At 39.6% G+C, this 15,858-nt stretch overlaps 1 protein-coding gene across 1 annotated transcript; it reads right to left on the bottom strand.

The window, feature by feature from the left end:
• Window positions 1-14,811: 14,811 nt before the first annotated feature.
• On the bottom strand, window positions 14,812-15,270 carry LOC132611873 (uncharacterized). The gene has a single exon (XM_060326235.1). The coding sequence runs from the start codon at window positions 15,268-15,270 to the stop codon at window positions 14,812-14,814; it is 459 nt and encodes a 152-aa protein (XP_060182218.1).
• Window positions 15,271-15,858: the final 588 nt, after the last annotated feature.

The following is a 15,858-nucleotide window of genomic DNA, read 5'->3' as shown; positions in this document are numbered from 1 at the left end:
TGCTTCTATATTGAATAAAACTATAGTGCTCCCTGTTAGAGCACGAGAGAAGTTTCCTGATAGATCCTTTTAGTTTACTCAATATTCATGACATTCTAGCAAGCTTTTTTATAAAAACAAAATCGTGTATCAACAAGAAAATAAAAACCCAAGTCAAAATTTGTCAATTATATATATACACGTAATTAGAAAAAAAAGAAACAAGTCAAAACGTCGTAATTACATGAATGGATTGTTTTTTTTTACAGAGTTGATAACGACATGGAGTGACCTAAGTATTTAGTATAAGTCAATAATATTATTTAGTAACCCCTATAAAACTAGTATAATCACAAGCCAACTGCTCTAATAAAAATTATGAGAGATAGCAAAATATACTAATACTTCTCTTGAAACTAGTCCTATGGTACGCGCTTTTTGCGTTCACCCATATCAACAAATATTTAATCTTAATAAATTACATAAATATTATTAAGCAATATGTTTGACTTATAAAACGAACCTATTGCTATACCGAATACCCCCTTCTAAGTATTATGTCTTTGCCCACAGCATGCAGTGTACCCCTTACCCTTAAGAGGATCATGCATGATATAGACGCTAATAATGCTTCAATCAGGGGCGGAGCTAGCCTTTCGGGCGTGGGTTCGGCCGAATCCAGTAGTTTTGGTCCGAATCATATATTTGTATTTAATTTTTTTGTCAAATATGTACAAATTATTAATTTAAAACCCAGTAATTTTAAAGAATTAGAACTCCGAATTCACAAACTTCAAATCATGACTCCGCCTCTGACTTCAATTGTACTCTCTTTAATTCGTTTCCATTTTTATGATTAGGAATGACAATGTTGCATCACCACACCAGCCCACAATATAATCCCTACTATTAATAAAATGAAAACTTTGGAAGTGCTTGATGAGTGTCTCCTTATAATTTGCAAAGTGAAGATTTTCACTTAATTCAGTGTGTAGTTTTCTTTTTGGATTTTTCTTTTCTACAGGATTATTTATTCTCTTTATTGAATTTTCAATCAAAATAAATCTATTAGTAGTGTAGTACATGCTTAATATGTTGAATCAATGTATGATGTGTCAGATAACAATGAATTACCAATAACTATTATGCTTCAATTTAAAATTAGCAGGTCAGTTATATGAATTCTCTCATCTATATTTCATTGTATTCCGCTCTGGCTCATTTTATTTCACTATTTTATAACATGTCGTGCAGAAAAAATTATGGCTCTCTAGAGCTATGCATTCTTTAAATATCATACTCCTTTCGTCCCAAAAAGATTGTCCTCCTCTGACCTGACATAAAGTTTAAGAAATAAAGGAAGACTTTTGAAATGTATGGTCTAAAACAAGCCTTAGATATTTGTGTGGCTGTAAATCATCTCATAAAGTTAAATTGTTTCTAAATATAAGAAGGTGATAATCTTTTTGAGACAGACTAAAAAGGATAAGAGGATAATCTTTTTGAAACAGAGGGAGTAATTTTTTTTTTACTTTGTCGTACAATTTCAAATCCAACTGAGAATAATTCATGTTAAATATTTCTCTCAAACGCACCCCTAAATATATGCGATCAACAAGTAATAAGATGATGAGATCAAGTATCATTCCACAAAACTTATTAGTAACTATTATCTAAATTAAACTTATATTAATTAATTATTCAAGCAACCTTTTCAAAAGTTTTGTGATTAATTAAAACTATTGCAAGAATTGTAAAAATAAATAATGTTAATATGTTATGTGTTAGCTAACAAGTCTGTCGTGTTATCCACCAAAATTGACCAATTGAATTATCTAGAGTTGATATTGCTCGCAATAATCTTTCTAGTTCCTACCCGCCTATTCAAGGTAATATGATGCCTATATTTTTTATAAAATTAGAACTAGCAAGAACGCATTAACAATTCCTTTAAAACTAATTAAGCAAGACGATTAGCTATATGTTTATCTTAATTGTGAATCTGTCCATAATGCATAGGTTCAAAAGCTTGTCTTATTCAATGACATTTTCAGTTCAATTTGAGATTTTTAAATAGTATTCAATTGTTGGAAAGACTATTAAATAATTAGACGCATAATTGAATAAATAAACCAATATGATAAAATGAATAAACGTCAATTCGAGTTTCAAACACAATGCTCATGCAAAGCCCTAAATTCTAGAACTAAGAAAATTAGCCAAGAATAATCATGACAACAATCATGCAAGTGTTAAAAATCATGAAATTACTAGTAAAGGGTGAAAGAAAGAAAAACTCAATGACTCCTTGATCCTAAGATACTCGAGTCGTGTCCTTGCCTTCAAAATAGCTGAACACCGCTCCAAAAATTTAGGTTTTGATGCTTCCATGCGCAGTGGGAAATTTTACGATAAAATTGTCATTTTTCTAACGAAGACGAAATCTTCCTTAGTGTGTCACAGGACCTGCTGGCTGCTGCCCATCACATGTGCTTTCAAGATGCACAAGTGTGCGACATGCATGCGCCGTCTGCCTATCAGCGGCCTTCCCTCTTGTGGGCTACACACGCGTTACGCATTTAAATACGCCTCCTTATAAATTTTACATGGTAGGCGTGTGGCACACAACCTGTCGCATGCCTACTGTTATGGTTCACTTTCATGCGAGGCATAAAAATTACTTCGAGGTTGTGGACTCTATTAGGTTTTTATATTTCTTAGAGTCGCCACCTAATTTATAAGGGAAATTAGGAAAATCAAGTAAAAGGGTTTAGTCAAACAAGAGGTAAATTCTTTTAAAATCAGAGTTCGAGGTAAGGATTCTGGTGATTTCTCGGGAGAAGGCGTTAAGACATCCCAATATTAAGAATTTGTAGAATACGGTTGACCTTTGAGCTTCAACGTGTAATTATTGTAAGTATTTGCTTAAAAATAGTTTAATTTCTTGTATAACTTGTCATGGCATATCATTAAACATTTTGATAAAAAGTTCCTTTATTTGAAGATAATAAGAGTTGAATTTTCCTTTGAAAAATGTATATAAAGTCTAAATGACGCACTTAAGATTTTTCTTAATTAGAGTTCAACTTAATCTTGGTCCAATGTCAAGTCTTTTTGTCCTTATTTTATTGAAGAAAAACTTTGGATGTATCTCATTTGTAAAAATGTCATGGATTTGTACAGGCATATAAGAAAGGGATGTTCAAATACAAGTTCTTTATCCATTTTTAGTCATTTTGAAGGTTAACCACATCCTACTTTTAAACCCTTTCTTCAAACTAAAGTTTAAGTATATTTCCTTTGTTCAACTTAAGATTGGGCTTGGCCCAAAAGGTTTAAAATCCTTATGTCTTTTTCGAAATTCATTTTCCACTCCTTATGCCTTTTGAAATCAGTTTTCAGTTATGTAGCCTTTAAATCCAAAGAAACCACAGATTTTTATCTCAAAACGGTATAAACTGCTTCTGATTTTTTAACTTCAGATGTCAACTTGCTTCCAAACAAAAAAATTCTATGTATACTCTAACTGTTTTAAATTTCCAGTTTTGAATCGTAATTTACAAAAATTCTTTTTCCTTTACTACAAGTCTTGAAAGTGTGATCATTTATCTTCTGTTGGGTCTTGGTTTTGAAATAATAGCAGGTTCCTATCCGTTCTAAACGATATACGTATCGTTTGCCTAATTTCCAACTAGATTCTTAACCAATAGGATTTCGATGTTTACATTATATATACATATATATAGAAAGTAAGGCTGGTGGGCCTATTGCCATTTTCACCCATGGTTGAGCCTTCAAATGTCCGGACTCGATAAAAGGAATAAGATGTCAGGCTTTAGGCCCAACAGTGGCTCAAAATTAGCTCAAGTGGCCCGTATCGAAGTTCCATGCAAAGAAGAGGGAGGGAGGCAGGAAGGAAAATAACGGTTAGAAGGTATCTATGCTTAACAAATATATATATATATATATATATATATATATATATATATATATCAAATGCAATCTGTTGTATCTATTGGGATGATATAATAAATATCAAAATAGACCAACAGGAAAACAAGCCCATACATGCTAAAGGAAATAGAAATCAGTAGGCCCAATCAGACAGCCATGTGCATATAGCAATACAAAGCCCAAGTTAACGGTTAAGAGGATGTCATGGAAGGGATAGGTCCAATTTTGATTAATGACAGTTTCAACTCACAAGCAATAACATGATAGACTATGGGTATGCATGATATACAACCCGATATATACCGAGGTATATAAGGGGTATATATATCTTGTATACTTGGTGTGTGTGTTTTGTCACAACAGTACCAAATAAGAAATAAAGGGAGAAGCGAAGACAATTTGAGCAAAAAACAAAGTGGGACACTCATCTTTTATACTTAGGAAAAGACACAAGAGAGTTCAGGCTACTTTGGAAAGTGTTTTAGTCATGAAAATAGCCAAGTATGGACATGTTGTATTCTGAACTACCATAGAAGGGAAGTAATAGTTTTTATCCATCAAGTCCACAGCATTAAGAAGCAGGGGGTAGAATATAACAAGAAATACCAAGTAAGGAACAAACTACACACATGCAGTATTATCTTTGCACCCAGACCCCAACACTTCACTTCAACATGTCATTCTTACACAATATTTTCCTTTTTTCATTTAATGAAACCTAAGAGGGTTAATAGGAGTGTGATTCAACAAAGAGGAACCCCAACAGCCTAGGATTAGTAGCACTAGTGTAACGACCCGTTTCATCGTTACGGTGAAATTCTAAGGAAGGAGACAACTATGAGACCTAACGACGTCCCCACCTCCTCGCATCTTGGAAACCTTTCAAGCCAAAACAAATTGTCATACCCATCGCGTAAGCAATAGAAGCGTGAGAAAACAAATAGGGCCAAACCACTATAGCAGTACCGTGGACGCTACAACGGTGCCGCTGTGGCGGTATACCAACCACTGTGGCGGCAACCGTATGGGACTACTTGATCGCCATAACGGCATGTTGGCCGCCTTGGCGGTACCGTTGCAGTGGCACGCCTACCGTCGGGACAGTTTCGCACAGTTAATTCCACCTATTTAAGTGGCATTTAGGGAATAGACTTCATTTCTCAAAACCATAGACAGTCCAGCCGCCTTTGGAGTAATTTTGGAGCCAAAAATGACACTTTCTTGGGAAAGATTATTCCCCTAACCTCTTCCACCCATTCTCCCAAATATTGATTCTCGTTAAGGATCCCTGTCTAGAATCACAAATGGGAATCTCAAATCCCTTAAGTTCCAAAATGATGAACCCTTGTTCTTCTTGATGTAAGGTCCTTGAATATCTTCCTATGCTCATCATCCTAACATAATTCCCAACCAAATCCTTCACCTACCCAATAAAATACCTTTGGGTCTCTATTTTAAATCTCGGAAATGGGTTTCTTGAAATAAGCCTAAATTGTCAAAAGGACCAAACTAGCAACTTGAGTAAGTTCATAAATGTTCTAAATGGAGGTTGATCTATCAACTAGCGTTGTGATAGTGAGTTTTTAGGTAGGATAAAAATTCCATATGTACCTTAGTAATTTTGAAATCCTTGGGAAAGACCCTATTGTTGAATTCTACTCTTGGGTCTCATGGTTGTCTCCGGGCTTTTCATATGGATTACGCGGTGGTGATTAATTGAGGCGTCATTAGATGTTCGTGGCACCCGCTCGGCCATGAGGTAGGTTATGGCTTCCTTTCGGTAGACTCCGGTTAGTTTTCGTATTGTTGTGTAGAAGAAATGGAGAATGCATGCATAGGATTTGGAGATATGGGATAGAATCTTAGGATGGTATTGTTATGTGTGACATGTGTGTTCGAGCTCGTGTCCTAGAGACTCATTAGGTATTGATATGACCTTGTTGATTATCGGTGGATTTATGTGACTTGGGAGTAGCAGACGAAATCTAGTTATGCCTATCGATGAGGTTATTGTAGCGAATCTAAGCGCTAGTTGGAAGTATAAAATGAATCACGGTAGTGAAGGATATCTAATTTAATTATTAATAAGTGACTCAAATGTAGGGTGAGATTCTTATCCTAATAAATAGGCTTGTTAGGAAAATGGTAATACCGTATGTTAAATGATTGACCTGATGTGTGTTGGGACTAGACGCCCCGTTATATGTGTTGATTGTTTAATGGTGTTGGCTTGATGCCATGTGTAGTTGGTAGATAGCGAATATCGCTTGTTGTCCTGATTGGGGATAGGATTGGCATACCCTTGTTGGTATTTGTACTATGATACATTATTAGCATACCCACTGTTGGTATTGTGATGTGATATATTGTTGGCGTACCCCGTTGAGGCACTTGTGATATTGAACTTACTTGTTGATGATTGGCATATGCATTGCACACATTCTCTCATAATTATCATGGCCGATATCCGGTGATGATCCGGTATCGTTGATTGAGCGAAACTGATATTTGATAAAGTCTTTTACTTGAGTGGTTATGAAAAAGGCCGTTGTCTGAAGATCCATTCCGGAATCATTGTTTATATGAAACTGACACTTGATAAACTCTTTTACTTGAGTGATTGTGAGGAGGCCGATGTCCGAGGTTCAATTCCAGAATCGTTGATTTATGAAACTGATATTTGACAACTCTTTTGAGTGATTGTGAGGAGGCCGATGTCCGATGGTATATTCGGGCATCGTTGTTGCATGGACCTTTCCGATGTTATCCCGAATTCGATTGTAGTGCATGGGCTCCGCGGGCCCCCCCAGAGTGGTGCTGGTGAGATTCCCCCTGTGAGCAATTAGCCAGGGTCCCGTCTGTCTGTTTGGCAAAGATCCAGGACGGATGGCACTCAGATTTCGCGAGTCACATTGGGTTGTGCTGCTGAGACGTCGATATTTCCATCCGGAGTAGATGTGTACATCTCATTTGCATAGCATGGCATGGCATCCCATTAATTCCATTATTGCACTGCATTGCATTATGACTTGTGTGAGATGTCGTGACGACTGTATTATAGTGGATTGTGTTGTGGATTCTATTATGCTGACTGTTTTCGGATTAGATACACTTGGATTTATTATATGGGGTTAAATGCTACACCTAGATAATGAAGAATACTTGGATTCGACTCTTGTGTCTTATATTGCTAGCTTGTGCCAGTTAAACAAACCTAAAACTAGTAGTGTATTGTGTTAAGCGAGGTTGCACATAAAGGTGTCGCAACAACGAGTTCACCTCTCGAATACAGACGAACGACCTAGGAATGATGAAGATGTTGAGAAATTGTATATGTGTTAGCCCACTTATGATATATGATAGACTTGTTGTGACTTAAGTTAGATTGAGGTTGTGACCTATTGTTTCGGGATATGTGACTTGCTTTGGTGATTATCATCATTGTTCGTGAATTCTTACCAATACGTGTTACTAACCATTGTCTGCCTATGATACTTACTCAGTACGTGTGGTTGTACTGATATTGCACTTGCTACACCCTTTTGGGGTGTAGATTGTTTCAGGTGATTGATCGAAGTATATGCGGAAGTTATGCGGTGCTTGTCTGGAAGGCGTCCTCCCATTTCATTCCGGGATTGGAGGTTGAGTCTTAGTATATGATGACACTCTGAAATTTATTTAGTCGCTTTTGTATTAGTCTAGACCAGGTCATAGGAAATTGTATTGAGTCTGTAAAAACATATTGTCAACTTATGTAATAATCGAGTTTGTATTTATTGATGAAATTCCACTGTTTTTCTTAAATTCGAATGCTTTTACAAAAGAAAGTTATGTGATTGAAGTGTTGTATAAACGAGAGGGTTCGCCTACCGAGGTTGGAAGGTAGGTTCCTGTACGAGCCCAAAATGGGTCGTGACAAGCTAGTATCAGAGCCTGGGTTACCGGTCTACTAGTTACAAGAGCAATGTCTAGTAAAGTCTCGTGGAATGGTACGTAGACGTCCGTACCCGTCCACGGGAGGCTATAGGGCATCTAGGAAACTTCCTCTTCTTTCTTTCAAATCGTGCTACTTCGATCAAAATGGTATCTCGGTGAGTCCAATTGGTATCTAGATGACTCCAATTGGTATCTACGTGCAAAAAGTAAGTTATATTCCGGAGTTAGACATAGCTGCGTTGTAAGAGGTGAGTTAGATTTCGAATGCGAGAGGAATTGGACATACCACTGCCAGATATACCGCCCTAGCGGCCAGACCACCACTGCGGCGGCGCCACCATAGAGGTGTCGTAACCGCTGAAGTGGTGATCTATCGTCCCAAAGGGACCGCTGCTGCGACCCCCTGCCGCTAAGGCGGTACTGCCACAACAGTCTGAAAGACCGCCGAAGTGGCACTGTTGGAATCAGAGGCCTGCACTTACCTGTTCTTAGTCTATTTCCCTGTTAGCCTTCAACAGATCAGATAGAACCGTAGTATGACTAACCAACAAGTTGTACAAATAAATAAGCCGACTAGGGGCAAGAAATAACCAAGCCACTATCACAAAACCAACTACCATTACTAAAAGCAATAAAACTAAAGAGTCCAACATCCAAACAATTATCCATATAAGGGCTATAAACCAGGCCAACCAAAAACCAAAACAAGATTATCCGAAAATAAAGAGGCAAAGCAACAAAAGATTGTCCAGAAATAAAATCCCCACAAGGGCAACCAAGCATAAAAGAGAGGGAAATCTTTAGGCTGTCCGCATGCTAGTCGCGCTATCACCATTCGAGTCGTTACCATCAGCACCACCTAACCTGCCCTGATCGCCCTCCTCACGAGAATCACCCTCGAAGGAGTACTGCTCGGAATCATCATCATCCTCCACTGGCAGCAGTACACTGGGGTACATTTTACCCCACATCCTCTTATTGACCCTCCAAGACTTGATGCGAAGCTTGTTGCACGACCTGTTCTTCATCTTCTCTCGGTCAAAGTCCGTGAGAAGCTCCCTATGGTTCTTAGCCAGGGTGGTGTAAGTAGTCTGGAGGCTGGTGAGAGACTTACTCATCTACGTCTGGGTATCGAAATACCCCTTCATCTCCTGTGGGGTTGGGTAACTAACAGCCAGATCCGATGAACTGGAACCACCAGAAGGCATGGGCATCGCTCAGAACAAGGCCTCTAGTGCATTAAAGCGTGTGTCTATGTGCTTAAAGGGACCCTGTGCACGAGGGGACTCAGTCCCAGTATCATCCCCCTCACCAGCGTCAGCCCCAGCTCTACTTCCCCCTTCGCCCGCATCACCCTACTTTCTCTTCTTTCAGCTGAAAATCGTTGTTCCGTGACCTTTCGCCTTCAACGGAGGGTAAGGAGGCTCAGGCTGGACCCAATAGTCATCATCCTCCTCTGGAACCTTAGCCTTCTGGCGTAAAAAGGTGATCAAGGAAGGGAGCATTAAGCTTCTTCCTCCAACCTCCATGAACTCCTTCCACTCCGCAATAAATTGGGCCCCCACATTTCCCGGAATGTTAGCAAGAATGCAAGCAATAACCATGGCACAAGCATAAGATACATCATGGGTGTTTGAGGAAGGGCGGACCTGGTGGTTAACAATCTGTAACCATCTCCTAGCCTTAGCAGTAAAGCGGTCACTGTATATCGCTCCCCTACCATGAGCCCAGGGAACCTTTGGTATATCACTTGCCTCCACTAACTTGGTGGCCAACCACATCAGATCTTTCTCTGCCGCCTTCCTTAAATAAGGATCCTCGGGATAATCATCTAGCCTGTAAATTCGGTTGATAGCCCTGGCCCCCACTTTCACGGGAGTGCCTCTTATTATGATCACCGGGCTAGAAATATCCCAGTCAATCGAAGGCAGCATGGCATAGAACTCCCTAACCCAAGACTCATTGCAATCTCACGGGTTTCGAACCAAGCGAGTCCACTTGGTATCCACCACCCTATTCTAGAAATATGGAGCCTGCTTTTCCATATTTTTCATGTTAAAACCTCGCTCCAACAGTAAGGGAATAGACCTTTGTTCCAAGAGTAGCCGTTTGCTCTGTCGAGCGGGGAGATTTTCATAAGCGGGCACTTCTCTGTTTTGGGGCACCATCCCTTGGATTTGAGGTACTTGTTCCCCTTGTTCAGTCATTTGTGCCTGCAAGGAAATTAGAAGCGTGTCAATTTTAAGCTGTATCAGTTACATGTCAATTCTTGCAAGAATCAAGGCAAAAAATTGAGTAAAAGAGTTCCTAGCCGCATACTGCACTGATGCAGAATCTGCGACAACCGCCACAGCGGCATGCAGACCGCCATGGCGGTACCGCTATGGAGGAAATAAGACCGCTACAGCGGTCAATAATATTTGGAGGTGAGCCGCCACAGCGGTGCCGCTGTAGCAGTATCACCCTACCCGAACAACCAACCGAAATTCCAAACTTTCAAGTTACACTTTTTGGATTAGACACGTGTTTTGGAGCACGGATCAGGGAGAAAACCTGTCACGACCCGACTAGAGGGCCATGACGGGTACCCGGAGCTAACCACCGAGCACCGTTCATTATACCATTATCCTGCCCATTCGGAACACATATAGTCCCCATGGTGATGCTTATCATTATCTGATCATAAACTGTTCATGAAAACACGTGCATATACATAAATAAGCCCTCACGGCAACAAAAGAATGATATACAGAATATACAATGAGGGTCACATAACATCTACTACCCACACCTAAGTATCTACGAGCTTCTAACTGAAATACTGAAGTCATGAAGACGGGACAGGACCCCGCCATACCCAAGTAGATACACAAAAGAATATATCAGAAACTGCACCCCCGGTCTATGGAAGTGCTCCTGTGCAAGCTGATCTGTCTTCTAGGAAGCTGGGTCGTCTTCCTGTCTACCTGTGGGCATGAACACAGCGTCCGAAAGAAAAGGACGTCAGCACGAGTAATGTACTGAGTATGTAAAGCATGCATTAGAACATATTAAGGAAACAGGAAAATAAAAAATAAGAAGATAACCGGTGACTACTTGCCTCTTAAGGCGGAGTCATGCATGCAAGCTTATAAAGTAAATATCATCATATCATATATTGATGTGGAACGTGCAGCCCGATCCATATATCAACATATTGCCGCGGAACGAACGGCCCGATCCATTACCCATATATCCCGCGTCCGGGACGATATCATAAAATACCAGCTGATCAGGTGGCTATGCGTCTATAGCGCCTCACCTTTCCCCATGTCACCTATATACATATACATATCATATACACATATAATATACGTAGCATGCATGAGAGCCCAAATAAAAATTATCACTTTATCAGAGTGATGTAAGGTCGTGAACCTCTGATTACATTATGGCATCATCCTCACCGTTAAGTCTCACCTTGAAAGAACTAATATTACGAGGCGAGACAACAATGAAGAATAGTATCAATGGAATCATAAGCGTAGAAATATCTGCATCATGAAGTTATCATTGTCGTTCTTATCGTTATGGAACGTATCTCATAAGAAGTTCGTGAAGTTCTTCAACTTTCATCTTTAAGGATGTAAGAAGGTCATGGAAGTATAGGGAAGAAATTATGAAACAAGAGTCATGCCTTTGAAAGAGAGGGGATAACCTTACATACCTTTGTATCTCCTTAACGATGTCGACTAAGAGCTATCCTTCCGGGCTCACAATTCTACATACAAAAGGGTTCGTACGAGGATTAGATTGTTGGAAATATACTTAAGCTTAAACTAAAGTGACTAAGGCTAACGAAAATTGAGCAGCATTTCCTCTGTTCTGACAACTTCTCCTTATACAATAAAACAACTCCCAAACATCATAACAACGCCCATAATATTGTAACACGTAAATTTCCTCGAGTTAGACATTATTTAACTTCCAAATTTACCTCTACGATCCTCCATAACCATAACTATAATACAACATCATGTTTATCATTCATCTAATACTTCCTCAACATCATTAGCGCCATTCATAACAAAATTATACTCATATTATACCATGAATCATAACTACCTTTCAACCCAACATACTATTATTTGCATATTCGAGTTCATATTATATACTTGTTTCTAATTCAAGTTCTTCAACTACTTAACACCATCACTAACATGAAATAATCGTGAAACTCACCTTCGCTTATGTAGAGATGGTCCTTTGAATGAAAGTACTCCTCTCAATAAAAACTCAACTCTAACACCAAAGAGATTCTTGATCTCTATCAACCCTAGGAAGCATCCACACCATTGATTTTACCAACTTTGGATGTTTGATCCTTGATTCCTCTCTTAGATATGTGTTAGTGTGATATGGAGAAAATTCTGGAGGTTTAGAGAAGGTTGGAAAGGTGGAAATGAGAAAAAAGAAGAAGGGTCGTTCATATATAAAAATAAAATTCGGACCCGACCCGAAATGTACGGTCTAATATACGGACTGTATAATTTATACGGTCTGTATAATGGACTGTACATTTCCTCCAGATTGTTACTCCTCTCTGGAAGGGTTCTACGGTCAGATATACGGGCCGTATAAATTATACGGTCTGTATATATGACCGTACAATCCACCATTTCCCCGGATTTGCTCTCGTCATTTTGTTTGATCTCGAATCCTTATGGAACCTTCTTGGCATGTTTAACACTTCCTTAACAATATAACAAACCTTATAACTCTTTCTCAAGGCCTTACTAAATACCCGTTAACTCGATGACTGTAAAATCCATCACTAAACACAACTTATACTTTGCTTCCTTTGACGGACCTAGTTGCTGCAAGTCATATAACTTTAAGAATCTTATCGCATATACTTTAAGGTTGCCAGTCTCCCTCTTATAGTCGTAGGAGCTCCATGTATGTCTTAAGCTTGCGTTAGTCTATTTACGGCGCAACGACATAAAATTTCCGAGGTGTAACACTCTCCCCTCCTTAAGAACATTAGTCCTCGAATGTTTAACTCTCGGGAATTCTGCAGGAATTTTGCCAGAGTTTCCCCTGTAATTTGGCACTACCATCCTGTCACAGCAACCCCAAATAACATCGCCACATAGGACTACAACATCAACGATAAGAAACATGGCCACACATGACCCAAAAGCAATAAAGAAAACATTTCATACCTGGGAGCGTTGGTGTTTCATCTTGAGCTTCCTCTGGGGGTGAAAATAAATGCAGGTATTTGGACTTCATAGCCTCCTCGGCTTCCCAAGTCATTTCTTCTCTGTTATCATTCCTCTACAAAACTTTAACTGAGGCCGCTTTTTTGTTTCTAAGCTTCCGCACTTGCCTGTCGAGTATGGCAATGGGTATCTTCTCATAAGCCAAATTTTCCTTAACTTGAACATCACTTGTGGGCACTATTTTGGTAGGATCCCTAACGCATTTTCGGAGCACCGATATATGAAAAACTGGATGGATTGAGTTAAGCGCTGGAGGTAAGTCTAATTCATAAGCTACTTGACCCACTTTACATACAATCTTGTAGGGTCCGATGTATCGAGGACTGAGCTTCCCTTTCTTACCAAATCTCATTATACCTTTCATTGGCGACAATTTCAAAAATACTCAGTATTGACCTGAAATTCTAGATTCCGTCAACGATTATCTGCGTAAGACTTTTGGCGGCTCTGAGCTGTCAATAATCGGTCTCGGATAAACTTAATCTTCTTAACTGCTTGTTGGATCAATTCTGGGCCTATTAACTGTGTTTCTCCCACTTCAAACCATCCGATGGGCGACCTACACTTCCTCCCATATAAGGATTCATAAGGGGCCATCTGGATACTGGCATGATAACTATTATTATCCGAAGCTAATGGAACCGGCAAAATCTATAAAGAAAAAATTACCCCCCGAAGATGCCTTAATTCAAACTAAGGCTTAAAGATTACTCGGCTTAGCAAATACTGAAAACAAGCAAAAAGGCGATCTCACAAGGGAAAAATAGGCAAAAACACAAAAGCAACCAAAACGACTAACGAGTCATTACATTATCCACCACTAAAACACATGTTCGTCCTCGAACATCAAAGACAATAAAAGAGAAATGATGTACCTGGGGCATCAGAAAGCTGATGGTACCTCGTCCTCATATCCAACTCGGTCTCCCAAGTAGCCTCCTCCACCGGACGACCTCTCCATTGAACCTTCACCGAAGCAACTTCTTTGGATCTCAACTTGCAAATCTGACGGCCCAAAATAGCAATTGGCTTCTCCTCATAGGACAAATTCTGATCAAGCATCACTGAATCCCATCTAATCACATGAGAACCATCTGAGACATACTTCTTGATCATAGAAACATGGAATACCTGATGAACACTCGACAATCCAGGAGATAGTGCTAACTCATATGCAACATCTCCAACTCTCTGAATAATCTCAAAAGGACCATTGTAACGAGGACTCAACTTTCCTTTCTTTCCAAACCTCATCACACCCTTCATGGGTGAAACCTTAAGCAAGACTTGATCACCCACCATAAACACTAAATCACGGACTCTTCGGTCCGCGTAACTCTTCTGCCAGCTCTGAGTGGTTAGAAGCCTCGCCTAAATAATATTCACTTTGTCCAATGAATCTCTAAGAAAGTCCGTACTCCACGGCCTCACCTCAAAAGAATCAAACCATCCAATGGGAGATCGACATCTCCTACCATACAAGGCCTCAAATGGAGCCATCCCAATACTCGAAAGATAACTATTATTATAAGCAAACTCAACCAAAGGCAAGAATTGGTCCCAATGACCACCAAAATCAATCACGCATGCTCTCAACATATCCTCCAAAACCTAGATATACGCTCAGACTGACTATCAGTCAGGGGATGAAATGATGTGCTCAACTCAACCCGAGTACTTAACTCCTTTTGCAAATACTTCCAGAAGTAAGAGATGAACTGAATCCCTTTATAAAAAATAATAGAAACGGGCACTCCATCAAACAAAAGATCTCATGAATATAGATCTTAGCCAGCTTTTCAGAAGTATAAGTCGTCTGAACAGGAATGAAATGAGCTGACTTGGTCAAACAATCCACAATCACCCAAACAGAGTCAAACTTACCAAAAGTCCATGGAAACCCTACCACAATGTCCATGGCAATCCTTTCCCATTTCCACTCAGGAATGGGCCTCCTCTGAGAAATCCCACCAGGCTTTTGATGCTCATACTTCACTTGTTGATAAATCAAACACTTAGATACAAACTTAACAATATCTCTCTTAATGCTACACAACCAATAATGTTGCTTCAGATCTCGATACCTCATCATAGCACTAGGGTGAATAGAATATCTCGAGCTGTGGGCCTCATCCATAATCAAAGTAGTAAAATCACTAGTCCGAACCATACACACTCGTCATTTAATCGTTAAAATCCCTTCTTCATTAAGCTTTGCCTCACGAGCCTTCCCCTTCCACAATTTATCACGAATTTTGCACAACTTTGGATCATCAAACTGTTAAGCTCGAATCTGCTCCAACAAAGAGGAACGCGCCTCTACACAAGCAAGAACCCTTCCAAGTTCAGAAATATCAAGCCTAACCAAGGAATTTTCCGAACTCTGAACCTTTCTAGCCAAAGGTCTCTCCCCAACCTGGAGACAAGCAAGACTACCCATACTCACTGATTTTTGACTCAAGGCTTCCGTAACCACATTAGCCTTGCCTGGATGATAAAGGATAGAGATATGATAATCCTTGAGTAACTCTAACTATCTTCGTTGCCTCATGTTCAAATCCTTTTGGTTGAATATATGCTGAAGACTCTTATGATCGGTGAAAACCTCGCAATGCACACCATACACATAGTGCCTCCAAATCTTCAGAGAAAACACCACCGCCGCTAACTCCAAGTCATTAACGGGGTAATTCCTTCTCGTGCACCTTCAATTGCCTGGAAGCAC

Source organism: Lycium barbarum, chromosome 9, assembly GCF_019175385.1.
Source record: "Lycium barbarum isolate Lr01 chromosome 9, ASM1917538v2, whole genome shotgun sequence".
NCBI lineage: Eukaryota > Viridiplantae > Streptophyta > Magnoliopsida > Solanales > Solanaceae > Lycium > Lycium barbarum.
The sequence above is the reverse complement of the archived record's forward strand: the minus strand, read 5'-3'. Positions and strand labels throughout refer to the sequence as shown.

Bases quoted from the DNA above. Each gene is read 5' to 3' on its own strand.
- LOC132611873 (XM_060326235.1), bottom strand. From the start codon at position 15,270: ATGGATGAGGCCCACAGCTCGAGATATTCTATTCACCCTAGTGCTATG.